This window comes from Sceloporus undulatus, chromosome 2 (assembly GCF_019175285.1).
Source record: "Sceloporus undulatus isolate JIND9_A2432 ecotype Alabama chromosome 2, SceUnd_v1.1, whole genome shotgun sequence".
NCBI lineage: Eukaryota > Metazoa > Chordata > Lepidosauria > Squamata > Phrynosomatidae > Sceloporus > Sceloporus undulatus.
In genome coordinates this window covers 278,173,428-278,192,513 of record NC_056523.1, presented here as the reverse complement: position 1 = coordinate 278,192,513, position 19,086 = coordinate 278,173,428, and the positions used below count along the sequence as shown (strand labels likewise).

Genomic DNA, 19,086 nt, shown 5'->3' with positions numbered 1-19,086 from the left:
TCTCTCCCCCTCAAGATGGTGGTTGGAGGAGGGCTCTTTGTCTTAGTATAGATGTGACTCAAGTGGTTAAGACGCTGACACTGTTAATTGCATGATTAGCAGGCTGGCATTTTGAGACCCGAGTACTGCATGATGCATGATGGGGTAAGCTCTCATCACTAGTCCCAGCTTCTGCCAACCTAGCAGTTCGAAAGCATGCAAATGCAAAATACTGTATATACTTGAATATAAATTAAGAAATGTATGCCCCAAAATTGACCCTAAAATCCTGGGTTGACTTCTATATGAGTCAGTATACTAGTACTGCTTAGAAAGGTCCAAAAACAAGCAAGCTTGATGCCCCACTCTCCATTTAACACCAGTTCCTTCTGTCCCTAGTCCATTTTCAAAGCCTCCTTTTCTCATAGAAAAACTGTCCATTTAGCACCACTTGCGTCTCTTCCCCAGTCTGTTTGCAAGGCTTCTCTTCCCAAGGAAACAACTCCCCATTTAAAACCACTTGCTTCTCTCCCCAGTCCGTTTTGCAAGGCTTCTCTTCCCAAGGAAATTTTTTTTAAACTACTTGCTTCTCTTCCTCTTCCATTTTGCAAGGTTTCTCTTCCCAAGGAAAAAACTCACCATTTAAAACCACCTGCTTCTCTTCCCAGTCCATTTTGCAAGCCTTCTTTACCCATGGAAGAAACTCTCCATTTAAAACCACTTGCATCTCTCCCCAGTCTGTTTTGCAAGCCTTTTTTTCCCATGGAAAAACCTCTCCATGTAAAATCACTTGCTTTTCTCCGCAATCCGTTTTGCCAGGCTTCTCTTCCCGGGCGGGGGGGGGGGCATTTAAAACCACTTGCTTCTCAACCCAGTCCATTTTGCAAGCCTTCTTTGCCCAGGAAAAAAACTCCCCATTAATACCACTTGTGTCTCTTCCCAGTCCATTTTGCAAGCCTCAGGAGAGGACCAGAGAAGGAGAAGGGACGGAAGTGATATTTCCCCCTCTCCATTATGGCCCCCTAAGTTTTACCCTCGACTTATCCATGGGTCGTATCAAAATCCAGAATTTTGACCCTGAAACCTTCCTTTGACTTATACATAAGCTCAACTTATGTAGATAAATAGGTACCACTTCAGTGGGAAGGTAAACAGTGTTCTGTGCAATCATGTTGGCCACATGATCACAGAGTGTCTCTGACAATGTTGACTCTTCGGTTTAGTAATGGAGATGAGCATCGCCCCCTACAGTTGGACACAACTTAACCTTGTCAATGGGGAATACCTTTACCTTTACCATTTGGTACAGATCACAAAGGGTAAGTCTCCCAGTTATCATGCTGTGAGACAGTATGCCATTTGCAGTTACAGAGAAGCTGCACCAGGTGAGGGATCTATAATAATAATAATAATAATAATAATAATAATTAATAATAATAATAATAATAGGATTTATTTATATGCAGCCCAGTCACTGGGAATCTGGGCGGCTTACAACAGAGGGGATAATAGACAGTTTCCTGCCCTCAGGCTTACAATCTAAAAAGACATGACACAAAAGGAGAAGAGGAGGGAGGGGATCAGGTCTAGCATTCTTCTCTCCCTCTGAGGCCTGGACCAAGGCAGATGGACTGGAGGGAGGGCTCTTCTTCTTCAGGCTAACCCTGGTGGAGCTGGGCCTGCCTGGTCAACTCCCTCAGAGGCCAGAAGATGACAATTATGGAGGGAGGAGTTTAGCTTTCATGGTTTGCATATGAACATCATAGTGATATTTGGTTAGCTGCTCTAAGGCTGGAGAATGGAGAATGGAAATTCTGGGGTTGTAACATGAAGATAAAGAACCTGCAGCAGTCAAGATATGTGCTTAACTGTTTTCAGTTATCTTTAGATTCTTGAGTTTCCTGGCCACTCTGTAAAGTCATTCACTTTCAGTAGGTAACTTAAGATGCCTTCAGATCTCAACTGCACACTTGCTAACTGGTGGGAAAAGTTGAAATCCCATCAGTCAGCTGTTTGGTGAAGTATGGGAGGAGTCTGAAGAGAAGAGTCTGTTGTATCCATGGAGGTTCTCCACATAAGACAGAAAGATAATTTGAATTCTGACGAACAGAGAATCTCCACAGGTACAAGTTTTTCCCTTCAGACATGAACATGACAGTAGAGGTGGGGAGAATATTGTGATTCTGCCCTCTCATCTGGATTAGGTATGCTCACTGCACACACAATGCTGCATGCACACATGTGCGCCTTGAAGTAGAAGGGTGTGAATGTAAACGTTAATTGGTAAAAGCCCCTGGAATATATCCTCTTTTTTCTAATTGATTTGATTTCAACTGTGCTTCTCTTTCAAGGTCTTGTCTTTACTGCAAAGGTGTTTGTCATTCAGTCCCTGTTTCAGAAATCATGTATGATGAGAAAACATTTCACAAAAATCTGATAAAATTTATCCTGAATTTGTTCCAAGCTGAAGTGCTGGCATTAACAAGAAGGTGTGTTTTGATTAAAAAGTTCCCTATAAGCAAATTGTTCTTACCTGTATTTTACAGTCAGGTGGTGTGTTACCTTCAACATATGGTATTTAAAAACTAAACTTTTTAAATATTTCCCACCTAATATTTTTTTTGCATATTTTTACTAGAGGATGTCCTGCTTTTTAAAAGAAGAAAGCTATTCTGATTTTGATTACTGGAAGGATGTGTGCTTTCATTTTGTTTTTTAAATGTACAAATGTTTAATTTCAATTGCAGTTTGTTTTTCTGTCTTTAGTATATTAAATGTTACAATACTATTTTGTTCAAATTTATTCTAAATTGCAGAATTGGATACATTTTGTTCTAATTTATAACAATTGCAGAATTGGATGGAAGGTATGCTTTGTTTTAAGTATCCTTATAGCTAATGCATTCTTTTTTTTTTTTTTTTCAAGTTTATATGAAGGAGTTGATTCACATTTGCAGATGATGCCAGAGACAGTTCTTCAGAAGACCTTCTGGTTAGGGAATGAATCAGTGCTTTTCACCAAGCAGATAAATATTCTCACAGACTGGGTCACAAATTCCTATAAAGAAAAGTACAAGACAAAAGATGTATGTGATTGATCTTTCTCTTCCTCTCTCTCTCTCTTTCTTTCTCTCTCTCTCTCTCTCTTTATGTCACAAAGAGTAAGGAGAGCCAAATAATTCTTTGTTTTATTTCTTTCTTTTAGAAGGACTCTGTCAATAAAGCTCTGTACCTTTATATCTTGTAAAATACAAGCATATATTCTTGTTCTGTAGGAAGGTAAAAAAATTGATTCAAACATTTGCACGCATTGATTGTTGACATTTTTAAAGGTACATGGTCATGTGACATCTCAGTCACTCAGAAGGAGGTAGTAATACAGATCACACAGTCTTCTAATGAAAATACATTTCCCACTGCCATTTTTTTTTTTTGCTTGAGCCAGCATGGTGTAGCAGTGGCATCACTGGGGGTGCATGGGGTGCGGACCACACCAGGTGACACCTTAAGGGGGAAGGTGGCACCACTGCTTCTCAAACATCTACTTTTTGGCAAAATGGGCTGTGGCATTCAACTGCTTCCCTTTAAAGTGCTTTAAAAGATGGTGGAAGTGGGGTGAAGCTCAGTGGGAGGAGAAAGGAGAAGCCCCAGAATATTTTAAAATTCAAATTTCAAAAAAATTTTTTTTTTAAATGGAATATTTTAAAAGTTGGGTTAGTGATGCCAATGATGACTAATATTAATATCATCTTAATCAATTTTTGAAACTTTGTTTTAAGTCATTGTGAAAATTAAGCCTTCTAATTGTGAATTTGTTCAGATACCTGTAGTGCCAAATACATTGTCACTTAGCTGGTGTACCTGAGAAGCTGTGCCAAAGATGTTAAGATAAAATTTTCTGTCAGAAGTAATTTCTGCAGTCTTCAGTATACTCTGCTAATAGAAGTTGGCTGAAAACTCTTTTGAAGTACAACTTGTAGAATTCCCCAGTTAGCATGACTCCAGACCCATTCTCAAAATACAGAGCAAGTAAAAAGTTTGGTTGCGAGCTAAAGTTGTTGCCTCTGAAACTGGCTGTCCTAGCATGACAGCTAGGCTAGAAGTTTGAGATTCTAAAAATTGTTTCCTCCTTTGGTCCTGAAAGTCTTCTCTGCCTAATATCACCACCACGATCAATTCACCATTGGTCCTCCAATAGGAAAGTTCGCAATGTGCAAATTGTCTATTCCCACCCACCCCCCTCTGATCCATGCAGTGTTCGTGATAGGGAGGGTTTGTTTTCCATTGTGATGGGAGATTTAAACCTCTCCACTGCATAGAATGGGGATGAAGACTAGGGTAGGACATCTTTTCAAAGGAGCTGTAGAGGGTTTGCTCATTATTCAGTTCTCTCACTCTGCTGAAGAAGATGATTGGGTTTTATGGACTGGGAGATACAAATCTCCCAGATGAGCATCCCTACCATATCCAGGGACTTTCGAACACATAGAACTGACAGCATAGAATTGACTTTTTTTTTTTTTTTTTGGCTGCAACCTCTGCTGCACACCAGAACTGATAAGGACCAAATTAAGGAACTGTCAATTGTTGGTTTTTAAAATAAAAGTGATGCTGTGACATACTCAAAGGTAGGGGAGAGAGCTCATAGTCACCATAGCCAGTCACCAAATGCTAAAGTTGCTAACTGAACAGAAACTGTGATAAATTTCATTAGCAATACGATTCCTGATAAAACACAGATTGTAATCTTTTCCAGATCTTCAAACATGAGGTAGCTGAGCTCCTTAATGGAATTTTGGGTACTGTAGTGGAATATTGGATTCTTTCTGGATTCATGATGGACAGGAATGTGTTGCATCCTGTAGCTGACGATCTTGCATCTTATATTGTTATTTCTTGTGATGGTAAGGCTAATACATTTTTTTCATATATATACATAAAAAGTATAATTTGTTGACCTGGATGTAAAGTGTTTCATTCTTTGGGTGCAAGCTGAAGATTTGTAATGAAATATTTGGCTGCTGATTTGAAATCAGTGTATGAGGTAAACCCTAACCCATGTCTAATTTCCTCTTCAGCTCTGCACTTTCTCTTTTAAAACCTTATCTCAGAATCCTTTGATTTTCATTATTACCTTTATTCACCCTACTCAGCATGGTTTAATAAGGTACCTGCCTGGTCAGCCTTCTTTTTTACTGTGTTGTTGTTAGCTATCGTCAAGTTGATTTCAACTTACAGTGACCCTATGAATGAGAGACCTCCAGGTCATCCTATCATCAACTGCCCTGCTCAAGTCTTGCGGACTCATGGTTATAGTTTGTTTGCTTCCTACCTACGTCAAATAAATAATTCAGTGCTTAGGAAAGTTTAAATAATCAAGCAGGAATGATATTGTTTTTGTTTTGTGCAAATCATAACTTTTCAGCCTGAACCATATCCATGATTAATAAACTGAAAGATGTATCCTTACAATCGGAGACAGTTTGTGGTGCCCATTTGTAAGGGACTTATATCAGCAAAACATGGTCATATAGTTAAGCAAACTGTGTCTTTTATCTACAATATGCCTTAATCTCTGTTTATGTCTTGGTGTTACAAAGTCCAAGTTGAATATATTTCATTTCTGAATTTATATACTTCTCCATAGCCCTGTCCCCAGAGTAGCAATTTCATTCATACTTGCTTTAAGAGTCTGTTTCATGAGGAGCCCATGTTAGGTTTCAAACTCTTAAAATTGGAATACCCTGCATTATATCCGGCTCTGAACATTGACCTCCTTACTGCCATCATATTTAAGCAAATGTACACATGTCTTGCTATAGGCTAGGGTTATATCAATAGCCTTGTCAGTCATGTTACAACTGACACAAATGTGTCATATACATGATCTGCATTTTCAAGAATATTGGCTATCAGAAGGTGAGCTAATTGTACAGAATATCCTAATGGATTATACAATTTACATTATTTTCATATTGCTAAAAGTTTTTTTTTTTTTTGTATCTACAGGAATGTTTGCAGTATGGATTATCTCTCCTAGTAAAGGTTCTCTCCCTCATAGTATCCCCATTTTATACTGTAAATTTCCTGACTTGATGTACTGCTTCATTGAAAAACCATGACATTTTAGCTTTTATAGACAGCATTTCAATGATGTCATTTACCTTATATTTTATCAACTTCAATCTTGAAAATCTGATAGGCATCATCAGATAACTTTTTCCTTTTTATTAATTTTTTTCAGTCAACCAATTTAGTAATCCTGATAATTTAGGAATATCAATAAAGTGGACAAATGCAACAGCGATATGAATATCAGGGTTTTTTCCCCTGTTCTGCCTGCCTAAAGCAAGGGTGGATAAATTGTGGATCTCCAGTTATAGTTGGAATACATCTTCCAAGATTTCTTCTCATTGAGTGCACTAGACAAAACTAATGGGGGTTGTAGCCCAACAAAGCTTTGAAAATCACACTTTGTCCACTCCTGGTCTAAAGTTTTCTTCTGCTCTCTCTTCTCTTCAGATTTTTCACCAGAAGAATTAAAAATATTCGTGACTTCCATTCCATCTCTCTGGCTTGAAATGTATGTTGCAGAAGCAGTCTTTAAAAAGTTCTGTTACCAAACTAATACTTTCATTTCTACTGAACAACTCTCTCTTGAAAAAATAGTAAGTGTTATCATTGCTTAATACAATTTCCAATAAATAATGATTTATACCAGTAGTGAATCATGTCCTTGCATGCTACTCCCTCTTCCCCCAAGCATTACCTCAGTATTTAATGGGTATTTAAACTTTAGTTTCTTAAAATATTTATTATTAAATAGTAAATGGATTGTTTGATAACACTATGTGAAAAACCCTGAACTTTTTCATTACTTTTCATTACTTTAACCTTTGGAAAACCTCTTTCTGTTCATAGATTTTGCCATGCTACTAATGGTTTTGTCTTTAGCTACCCAATACGTCAGCCATACCTATATTTCATCTGCGCCTGCTTCCTTCTAATCCCTAAAAATTAGATATGGTTGAAATCATGCATCATTTTTGTTACCACAATCATTTGGTGCATATGTATTTTAGTGCTATTTGCTGGAAATGGTGAAGCCATACAAAAAATACTTTATATTAGGAATCTGTGGAAAACCCCTTCAGAACACCATAGAAAGTTCTGAAAGAGGCACTATGTAGGCACAGATTAACTCATTTGTGTGAGTCACTGAGAGACCATGAAGAAGAACTGGCTACTTATGAGACATTATTATGGTGACCACACAGAGAAGTTATTTTACAATAGACAACAAAGATCACTGCTCAGGATGGCATGAATTCCAATATTTGAAAGGCTATATCCACCATTTGAGTCAGCTTTGGAGATACAAAAAGTCTACCATAATGTTTTTGACATGGAAGGTGACTACCCTTTAGTCTCATACAAATGTCCCTGTTCCATAACTACTACAGACACTCTAATGTTTTGCAATTACGCAACTACAATGTTTTGAAATTGCAATGTTTTGCAACTATCTACTTCAGTGAGCAGGAGAAGCAAGCAAGATGATACATGCAATTCTCTTACTACTCCTTACACCTTTTGGCAGTGGAGTCATTAGGGCTGGCATCACATAGTGTGGTAACTCATGGTGTGATCCCCCTTGACCTACCATACCATATGATAAAGAATCCTTAGTAATCTTTTTTGTACTAATGTTATTCACAAATCATAATCCCTGTATATCACTGACTGTAATAGCAGTTGTGACATAAACAACTAGAAAATTTAAATGATACCTTTAAATTACAATGTATCATACACACAGCCTAAATGTATTTGCATGCACAGGGGGCCTTTCTTATTCGCAAGAATTCTCTTCTGGACCCCTCCCCCCTGCACGGATAGCAAAAACTGCAGAACTTCAAGTCCCACAGTATTCAGTGGCAGTGTGTGCAGCTGCTCTCCTGGGGCTATGTGCATCTACAGCCATTGAAATCAACGGTGCTTGCTGTCTGCAGATACTCAAATCCACAGGTGGCAAGCCCGTGATTGGGACAGGTGTGCTGCACATAGTTTCATGTGGTTAAAATGAAAATTTTGTAAGATGTGATTTTTTAAAAGAAATTTTTAAATGAATATTTAAAAAAAATTAAAAATTAAAAATTTATTTATTTATTTTAAAAAACATAGGGTTTCTCCTTTCTCCTCCCACTGAGGCTTACCCCACTCACACCATCTCTTCTGCTGAGGTCCAATGTTTTGAAGCGATGGAGGTAAATGCTGCAGCCCATTTCTGCCAAAAGGCAGATGTTTGGGGACCAGTGATGTCACACAAAACCCTTCAAGGTGTCACTGTATAGACAACCCAGTGACCTGTTTTTCCTAACCAGAGCATACAGGATCAGTTTATGATTTGTCAAAAATGCTGGGTGACTACAGTGGGATTTGTAATTCAAGATCATTTTTGAACCATGTTTGGGAATGATGCGAAGGTAATTTCTGCAAATTCTACATTTCTGCTTCCCCGTGCCATGTCCCACAGTATTGCAGCAGATGTGGGAGGGGGGGAGCTCAAGGAGCTTCAGGACGAGTGCAGAAATTAATAAATATCACCTCTTCCATCCTTGCAACCATTCCTGGTTGATAAAGCAGGATAGTTGCTAAATTTCTCATTCTTTTATCTTTTTCCTGTAGAAAGGATGGAAAATATTTTGTAAAAATGTCCAAAATATTTATTACTCTGCATGGGAGGATACAATGGATTGGGAACGATATGTTGGTATAGCTTCAATACGATGTTGCTTCAGCTAGTGGAGTGCAAAGCTGAATGACTATTTTCTGGCTTCTGGGCTTCTCTTTATCTTATACTATTCTTTGTTCTGGACATCTGTGCTAGGGCAATATTAATAGTTTTTAGTAGAACACTTACCCAGCACAATTTCTGTGAGTTTGTTAGAAACTATAAGGGCACATGGGAGTTACTTTTACACTTTCACACTTTAAGAAATATTCAAAATAATTTTGTAAGCCCTGGACAATCTGAAAAATATTAAGAAAGAAGCTGGTAGCAGCTCTAATGGCCAGACATGTGCTACTGTCATCTTTAAACATACCCAGACTAAAGTGTCATTTTTGCAACAGGTTTGTTCCTATCTGCCTGTGTTACAAATATGGATGCGTGAGACAGGGAACATGCAGAAAGGAAAGAGAGAAAAAATAGGGCAATGGCCTTGCCCTGAGTCTCAAAGGGCATTACTGATGCTAAATGGTGATAAGCAGAACCAAGCCGAAGTGCTGCCTGATGTACCGTAAGTAATACCTATAACATCACCAGTTTTATTCTGCTTTGGGGGACAGCTTCTGACCTGACACATTTCTTGAACTTTATGTGACCTGTGTTGTTGTCTGCAAATTACTGTGACTGGCAGAAAGCTCTGTTTTAATCCTGTAACACATCTGGATGGAGTAAGCTTTTTCTTTTCTCTTTTCTTTGTATATATGTAGACTGCACATAGTTTTCCACTATTAATGTAAATTGCTTCCCAAGAGAAATGGATCTGTTCACGGAATTACTTTTTTAAAAACAGCTTACGCCCTTTATATTGAATGATTGCTGAGTTTATTACAAGTACATATTGTAGTGAATGTTTCAAAACTACAATAAAGTCTCAAATTTCAAAATCTGAAAGCATATAAATACATCTGTCTCTACATAAACCTGTTAGTACATAACACAGTGGGGTGTGTTTTTTACTAAATGTAAATTAAATTGAGTGTACTTTTGTCATTTCTTGCTTTTTTAGTGCACAAAACAATAGTAACTCTGCTGCTGTTCCAAAGAAATTAAAAAACAAAGCCAAAATTGAGATGTCACATGGCAAAGAAAATAATCATTCTTCAGCTAAACAGACGAACATTTACAAGGTTAATATTAAAGGTACTGTGAGTTCTTTACTCAAATTCAGTACTTCAGAAGTCATTCAATAGTTTCACATTTGGCTTTGGTAAAGATGAAATGATATCTCAATTTTATAGGTCAAGTAATACTACCTTGTGTTCGATGCTATATAATGTCAAGTTTTTAAAGTAAAGGAGATGATATTATATACAATAGAATTCAGCTTTTATTGTTGTGCAAGCATTCTTTCTCTTTTCTCCTGCCCTCCTGCCTTCATCCATCCATCCATCCTCCCTCCCTCTGTCCTTCTCTCTCTCTCTCTCTCTCTCTCTCTCTCTGTGTGTGTGCGTGTTTGTCTTACACACACACACACACACACACACACACACACACACACACAGAGCAATAAATTGAGGGTGCATCTTAAATAGATCCATTTCAGTTATGACTGCCTTGCTTCACTAATCTACTTCAACCTATGCTTGGGAAGGATCAACATCATCTTCTTATTTGAAAGTCTAATTCAGTATTCATCCCTTTCAGTCCCAAACGTTGTGAACAAAGACAAGTATATGCCATATTATGTAGCCCTATTAAACATATGGACTGTTTTCTTCTAGGCATTCAGCCCAGGCTATGAAATGTATTTGGCTTTAAGTCTTAACTTCACTGGGATCCAAACAGTGAAGGTTAAAATAGCAGCATAGTAATTTATTTAGGTTGCACTTAGATTACCAGTATAATAAAATGCACTTACACTAGTCTGTATCTGACACTGGATGGATTTAGATTGTAAATTTTATGTTTGAGTCAGTCAAAGAAAAAAGAACCCTCATTTTACCTGGATTTTGGTTTTATTCTCCTCCTTTGCTAAATTCTCATTAACCACATGAGGAAATGCAAAGTTAAAAGTAGTTTCCTTTTCTCCTACTGATATAGAAACATAGAAGAGACCACAATGGCCATCTTTCTGGTGTACTTGTTGTTTGTTGTTGTTATGTGGCTTCAAGTCGTTTCCAACTTATGGCAACCTAAGGTGAACCTATCATGGGATTTTCTTGGCAAGATTTATCTAAAGGGTGTTTGACATTGAGGCTGAGAGAGTGTGACTTACCGAAGGTCACCCAGTGGGCTTCCATGATCAAGCAAGTATTTGAATTCCAGGGGCCTAGTTCAGTACTCAAACCCCTACACCACACTGGATCGCAAATGAATATAAAATTACCATTTAATATGGAAATGTCTAAAGGATGGGAACTTGGAAAGACTTTGGTATTTCCCATAACAAGCATCCAGACGCTCTGTCTAAGAATAAAATCCTGTTAAAGGTAAATAGTAACACATGCAAAATAGTTTAGGGTGAATATTCAGGAATTTACAATTCAACTTTGGATGAAGGCCTGTCTACTTTCTTGGCTCCATCATTTCTGCATGTAGGTACAAAATTACTAACCTATCATCAACTGTATGTAAATGGAAGGGGAAGACCAAAATGTTAGCTGTGGAACTTACGTCCTCATGCACCTCAGATTGCATTTTTCATAAGCTTTCTTTAACAAAAGACACTATGGATAAATATCAGAATTTTACACCTTGTCTGCATTAATTGGGCCACTATCTGTAAACTGCAGTTCAAGTCTTCCATGTTTTCTTGCTCATTTTTAGCTCTAAACGAGACTGTGTTCCCACTTCTTAGAACTGCTTCATTCTTTTAATCTCTCTCCCTCTCCCCTCCTTTTCTTTCTGGTACTGTAGGCAAGCCAGACAGCCTATTGAGAAACAGCAAACCATCTGTTAACGGATTTGAAGTTCTGAATTATACTTGAGTGTGTAGAGGCACTCGTGCTTAGCCAGAAACATTCATTTGAATTAAGCTACAAATGCTGTATAAAAAGAACCATACACTTAATGTAGGTTCATGAATAAATTTAAGGGAGGGCAACTGCACTCTAAACTTTTATTGCTTCAAAACCAAGCATTTTTGGTGTTCTGTGATCATTCAGTGCTTTTATAATGTGATTGAAGCTTTTACAGCTTGAACAGGAGGGTTGTAGGGGGAGAGATAATTCCCGGGTTAACCCTTTAGCAGTGCAGTTTCATTGCTGGATCTCTGATGGAACAGAAGCTCTGTGGGGTTTTTGAATTTTCTTAAAAGGTGTTTAAACAGGACAAAGGAAAATCTTATTCATTACTGAATGCTCTGGCAAGTAGCCATATCTCCTAGTTCCCTGCACTTTGATTATTTTCTTCAGTTGCCATTTTGTCTAGACTGGTTTAATCTATTAATTCTGTATGCTAGGAGAGACAGCTGTGCATCTTGCTTGCAAAAGCAACAATGTGAAGAAATTGATTCATCTTCTTTCTCTCCCAGGAATAGATATCAACGTTAAAGGTAAGTAAATTTATTTTCTGTACTGCACACACCATGATCTTTTCCAAACAACTGTAACATGCTTGTGTTTCCAAGTTCTCCTTCGTTGTTTTTCTTCTGGAGAATTGTGATTTAAAACAAAGATTTATGCCTAGCATGTAACTACAGTTTATTGAACAAACCATTCAATGCATTTAATTGTATTTGTGAGCTTTCCATTAAAGCACAGAAGTGGTTTTAATTTATCTCATAATCTATTCTATAGGCATGTGAGTAGAAACTGAGTAGCTTTATATTAAATCAGGATTAGAATTTCACGCAATGAGCTAATACACCTGGGTTAATTAGGTTTTGAGTACAAATTCATGGCTTGTTTTTAACACTAACAATATTCTGCTTTATGGAATCAGATTACTGCAGAATCGAACTGAAAGTAGACCTTTGCTTCTAGGGATATGTTTCTTTATTAATTTCATTTTAATAGTGAATTAGCATATGGCTTTCATTTTTTAAAATTAATACTAGAATGACGTGGGAAAGGTTTCTTATTTTTATGGAATTTGATTTACAGTACTATGAGCATCCTTCTACTAATTCTACTGTTTTCCAAACTTCCCTTGATTTATAATTCAGACAATGCTGGTTGGACGCCTTTGCATGAAGCTTGTAACCATGGTAGCACAGTGTGTGTCCGTGAAATTTTGCAACATTGTCCAGAGGTAAACCTGTTCAGTCAAGTGAATGGAGTGACTCCCTTGCATGATGCACTGTCAAACGGACATGTAGAGATTGCTGAGCTTCTACTTCAGCATGGGGGTAAGTGTGTTTATGTTAAGTAAGTTTAGAGAAAATTGAATCTGTAAAAACAGAAGAGTATAACAATTTGAGGCTGTTTGAGACAACATTTGAATGTTAGAGCTCTTTTTATACATATTGATGTATATCTTGCCATGTTTACACTCATTCATCTTGTCCGTTAAATTATTTTTAGTAAATTTTAGGATTTTGGCTGCTTCTCATATTAGCTGACCTGTAGGTTTTTGTTTATAAATTTAAATTAACATGGACTGCATGCCACTTCCATAAACTCATGATTTTACATTACAATTTCAAAATGTTTTAGCTTAATCACATGCTACCTAAATATAAGATGATTTGGTTGGTAAAACAGTTTCTAGAAGGTCTTGTAATTCCAAGGGGGGGAAATTATTTAATTGCTGTAATTCCCATATTCCCAAAGAAAAATAAAGCAAGTTAAAAAATTACAACATTTTGTGTACACACTGCTTGGGACAAGTTACCCTTCAGAATATTAGCCTGCATTCTCATTCTTTCTTTCTCTCTCTCTCTCTCTCTCTCTCTCTCTCACACACACACACACACACACACACACACATTGGTACACAGAAAATTAAGTTTGCAGTGGGGGGGATTAGTTTGATAAAGCAATAGCGAGAATATTAAAAACTAAGTCTAGTTTTACTTTTATCCTGCTTCCACATTTGTATGGCTGTTACGCTAATTCTTCTGTAAAATAATGTATTGCATATAGTGTTTTAATTAAGAAACACAAACATTGTGCTGGTTTTAACTACTTTAGAAGATCTCTGTACATCTGTAGTCTTCTCCTGCCCCCTAAAGGCTACTTCCTTTGTCTCTGGCTGACATCTTTTCACAATCAATACATCCCTTGCTCTTCTCTGTCTCTGTATGTTGGGCTGAACCTTAATGCTGTCTCCCAGGTGTTTTATTTATCTGTTGCACCATGCAGCTGACATTCTAAGCCAATACCTGGCCTCTCTGCAATTGGTCTAAGTGATGCAAGAGCCAATATTACAGCAAGTCCAGGTCTTCAATAGAATGTGGCATTACACTGACAGATGTGCATTTTTCCTGGGTGTCGGTGAAGAATGACTGGGGGATGATACCCCTGTCCTGGGGGAGAAGATCTACTTGCACTTTCATCCATCAAGGTCTTGTGGCAACTGCACATACTGTGTGTACAGACTTATCTTTGCTGTCATCTGCCAGGCTTTGGCCTGTCAAACAGTTTGACAACACATGACAGGAACTGTGTTGCACATTCAGTGTAGAGTTACCCATGTTTGGTGACTAACTACTTTCGAGAGCCTTTCTTCATTCCTCCCAACCTAATCCCCATGCCATCGCAGCCATCTAATTATTTTAGTTTTTGAAAATAAGCCTGTAATGTAATATAGGTTGAGTCTACACTATCTGAAATGCTTGGGACCATAAATGTTTTGGATTTTAGAGTTTTTTGGATTTTGGATATATATAATGAGGTATCTTGGAGATGGGACCCAAGTCTAAACATTAAAATCATGTATGTTTCGTATACACCATATCCATACAACCTGAAGGTAATTTTATACACGGTATTTTAAATAATTTTGTGCATGAAATAAAATTTATACACACTGGGCCATCAGAAAGCAAAGATGTCACTATCTCATTGACTCATGTGGATAATTTTGGAATATTTTGGAATATTTTTTATTTCAGAATTCTGGATAACGGAGAGTCAGCCTGTATCTACATTTATTTATCTTAATTAATATGGCTAATACTCTTCTCCACACACATGCAACACAACAGTTTATGACATCTATATCCTATAATTCCTCTATGAAAAACTTAATTCAGCATGCAGGATACTCTTTTATTCTCACAGCAAACCTGCTGGTGATTAGTCCAGGGTCAATTAATGAGCCTTACAGCTGAGTTGTAATTTGAAGCTGTGTCTCCCATTTCTTGCAGTTTATTCAAGGGTAGACCTGTATCTATCCTCAACACTACTCTAACATTTTTTTCTGCACCGCAAAGCATTTTATTTAACACACACTAGCTGCAATCCAACATCCCCCTCAGCATAGTATAAATATTTGTATGCGGACCTACGCTATGCTGAGCCATATACTCTCCTCCCAACTTACTGGAAAAACCCTCAAGCCACTCCATACGATCATTCCATGCTTTGCAGAGAGCAGGCAGGATGGTAGAAGCATCTGGCTACATCCCATAGCCAGAAATCAAATTATGATAGCAGCACTGAGGCCCCTTTAGGACCTCAGTGCTGATATTGTTTCATTTCTTCTCCAATCGTGCCTTCTTGTCATGGTTTCTGGGACTTATCAGTAAATCGGGGCAAGAAAATCTTTTGGTGCTGCAGAAGAGGGAATAGCATACCATCCCCCTCAGTACCTGAAGAAAGATATCTACTGTATATACATAAGGGTCAATTCTGTTTCTCACTAAAAGAAAGCTTACAAGTTCAGTGTGACGACAATTTCTGTTTGCATGCCCTAAGAAAACTACTTCTGTTAGTATGGCCTGTAATCCAGCATCATCTGCATATATTGTTGAGTTTTCCTAAATATGATAATGTTAATTTATAGGTTTTTCCCTCATCACTACCCAACAGTAGTATCATTCCCTATCCAAAAAAACAGAGGATCAGTCCTGATCGTATGTCAGAGAGAAAAAATAAGCCTGAAATCAGTTTCTACCTTCCAAACAAGTGATGCAGGTTTTCAGTGTACAGCTATACAGATCACCCTTCTGAGTTAACAGACACCATCCTACACACACTTGTTGAATTGAGATGGACACAACTAAGCAATTTTTCACTACATTTACATACTAAAAGCAAATAAATTGTCTTTATAGTACTATGACTGAATAGTAGAAGAATAATAATAATAATAATAATAATAATAATAGAATAACAATAGAATAGGGGTTTTATGGAATCAAAAGTTGTTATTTTGACTTAATAATGGTGACCTTGCACAGAATAAAGACTTTGCAAAGAGTCATTGGGGGAAAAGTTGATATTTCTAGTATTCTTTACTTCATATTGCAACCACTGCCAGCTTCTGTAACCTATTTCTTAATTGATACATTCACTTGTGGAAGGCAAAGACCCTTTTTGTTCAGCTGGTACTTAAAAATGTACCTAGATCTGAGTCTTGAACTTGAGTAGCTAAAGATGGATGTGGGTGGCATTTCTGCTCTGAAAGGGAGGAGAAGAATCTTGTGAATCAGTCCTTGCTAAAATCCAAAATGGTTTTGCAAAAACTGTTCCCTCTAAATGTGTAAAAATCTTCAGCCTTTTGACTGTAGTATTCGAAATATTCAGTAACTTGGCAACTACCACAGTACAGCTTTCTTTCCCAACTCTGTTTCAATTCGCTATGGAGACTGTTGCCATTTACTTTAACAACTCCCTCTTCATTGAAGTTTATCTGAAGGCTTACTGTCTGTCTAATTTTTTATAATTGATTTAAAAGAATCATCCCCTTCTAGGATGGGTATAGTATGTGTGTGCTTGCTAGACAAATGTTTTGTAGAAATGTATTTTGATAGATACTATCGCTTGGAGAAAGTAATAAAAATGGTGCAAGTTAAACGATAATCAGGTTGGTGCCTTTAATGCAAAGAAAATCATAGCACACTAAAATAAGGAACAATGTTGGTCTTTAATTAAATGTGTTGAATTACTTTACTGTGCAATCTTACACATAGATTTTTAAAATGTTTTTTAAAATGTAAGTTCTATTGAGTTCAATGAAGCTTACTCCCAAGTGAGTAGGCATTGCCACTTTTCTTGGTTTTATTTTTGATAAGTTAATAGTAGCTTTTGCTATAGCTGAGTGGTTAAGTGCCATTATATCAAGAAACAAAAAACGTATCAGGCTAGATGTAGCCATAGCAGGCCAAAAGTACCTGCTCTTGTAGAAAATGGCTTTTAAATAAGGTGATCCAGATATGGCCACTTATCATATCATAAATTATTAAAGTATGAAAAGCAACTTACAGATGGTTCAAAAAGCCTGTCAGCTTGTTCAGTTACTTAAGATACTATTTCCTTTTTAATGTTTTTTTTTCTCTTTGCAGGACCAATACTGCTAGAGCAGAAAGATTCTGAGGGAAACTTTCCACTTGATCATATAAACTGTGTGACTACTAAACAACATCTTTTGAATGTTGTTAAAATAGAAGAGACAGCTGAGGAGTTTCATGCTAAAGTTGAAAGCAGTTGGTATAATCAACAAACAGAATTTTGGACAGTGCTATTTTGCAAGATGTTGCTGAACTTCTGCTCCGTATATAACTTATTTAAACCTTTCTCTGTAAGCATTAAAAAGTCAACCTGCTCACATCCATTCCTGGTGACAGCAGATGGTTGCAAGTTTAATACTAGCCATTGGCTAATAAATCTTTATTTTAGAGAGATTGATACTTTTCAAAATCTTCCATATTATCTTCAGGAAACAATTGAGAATCTTACAAATGGCCCAGGAGAACAGAAAAATGCTTTTGTAGCAGCATTACAACAAATTTCAATGACAGTTCAGATGTCTAGGCTTAATTTGACCAACAGTCTTCCAAAGTAAATTGACTTGGTAATCTTTTATTTTCAATGGCTTCATTCATCATTAAATGGTAATATCTGTGTATGGGGAACGATGAAGGCTATATTTGGTTTGGTTTTGCTGTTAACAGTAAACCATGGTTTCACACTACATGAAGGAACAACAGTGAAACTCTCACTTCACTTCCTTTTGTCTACCAGCGGAGAAAATAATCAATTTCTGGACTATGCATTTCTTTATAGTGTCTGAACTCAGGAACATCTGGATCTTGTTCTTAATTATTAAACAAACCACAGTTTAAGCATCACAATAATGGTGGTTATGAATCAGAAGCAAAAAACAAACAAAAGAAACTTCTGATTTCCTCTAGATAGGTGGAACAAGTGAGGCTAAAGCTCACCGTTGCTCCTTCACCAAGTGCAAAATTGTTCTGTTTTCTGCGACCTGGGCTGTAGTCTCATTGCTTTGGTAGCTGAGTTTGCTCAGACAGTGATCCTACATGAATTGAATGTATGTTCATTAAATCTGGTTTGGCTGCCTCTGGTTACCACAGTAGTAATCCATAAAGTGTGTGTTTAGTACCTGATTGAAATAAACAACTTGCATTGAAATTCATTGCTCAGTAAGTCTTTCCTCCCAATGGCATTCTAAATTCTTGTAAAATATGTTTAATACATATGCACAGTGCTTCATAAATCTTCATTGAGTTGGATGCTTATATACTTCTAAAATCTTAGTAGTGCCCTACTTTTTATCCATACTTTATGTAGCCTCACCTCAGCAATAGTTTTCTCCTATATAAAACCGCTGAAAGGTCTTTTGAAATGGGTGGGAGGGGAATGAACTCCATAGCTCTGTCATACAGAGATGGCAAAGAGCAATGCTACCAACCAATTCACCCACTGACCCCCCCCAACATGTACACCAAGGTAAATCTCACATTGGAAGTGAAGAGTTTCTCTGAGATAAAAACAGTTAGCTTTAAATAAGCTTAATACTAAAACTAGGAAGAGAAATTTGGCAAAACTAGTTTTGCTAACTATGTATAGAGAATATTCTGTCTTGGAACAAACAAAAACAGTGTACAGCGGGTAAAAAGCATATCTTCATTGTATTTCTGCCATGCAGAGGCTGCCTCCGATTCTAACAAGAAAGCTAAAAGAAGCCTTTTCTTCTCCAACACAGAAATTCTTTGTTGCCTTGTACACAGGTTGCTTTCACGTCATTTTAACAACTTAGGTTGCAGTGGGGATCACTTCACAGTGATCCTCTTGAATCATTATTTGTATAATGGCATAATTTTAAAGGGTGCTTTACAAAAAATGGTGCTTTACATCTTTGTAAAGGGTGCTTTATAAAAGAGGTCTGATAGGACACTACTACCAAAGAATATGCAGTCGAAATTTAATTTGACATTCAGCAGTTGAATCAATGAGTCGACACTCATC

General features: G+C 37.1%; 1 protein-coding gene across 5 annotated transcripts in view; it reads left to right on the top strand.

Annotated features, from left to right (window-relative positions):
* SLF1 (SMC5-SMC6 complex localization factor 1) overlaps nt 1-18,249 on the top strand; it is a 50,007-nt gene extending 31,758 nt beyond the window's left edge. For 4 of the 5 annotated variants that reach the window (XM_042449204.1, XM_042449202.1, XM_042449203.1 and 1 more), the window contains 9 exons: nt 2,331-2,468; nt 2,906-3,065; nt 4,736-4,883; nt 6,502-6,647; nt 9,115-9,281; nt 9,777-9,910; nt 12,171-12,263; nt 12,876-13,058; nt 17,160-18,249. In XM_042449204.1, the coding sequence (XP_042305138.1) occupies nt 2,331-2,468; nt 2,906-3,065; nt 4,736-4,883; nt 6,502-6,647; nt 9,115-9,281; nt 9,777-9,910; nt 12,171-12,263; nt 12,876-13,058; nt 17,160-17,659 (1,669 nt within the window). In that variant the 3' untranslated portion in view covers nt 17,660-18,249. Of the gene's footprint in view, nt 1-2,330; nt 2,469-2,905; nt 3,066-4,735; nt 4,884-6,501; nt 6,648-9,114; nt 9,282-9,776; nt 9,911-12,170; nt 12,264-12,875; nt 13,059-14,013 lie in introns of all 5 variants that reach the window. The other variant, XM_042449206.1, reaches the window with a different exon arrangement.
* Nucleotides 18,250-19,086: the final 837 nt, after the last annotated feature.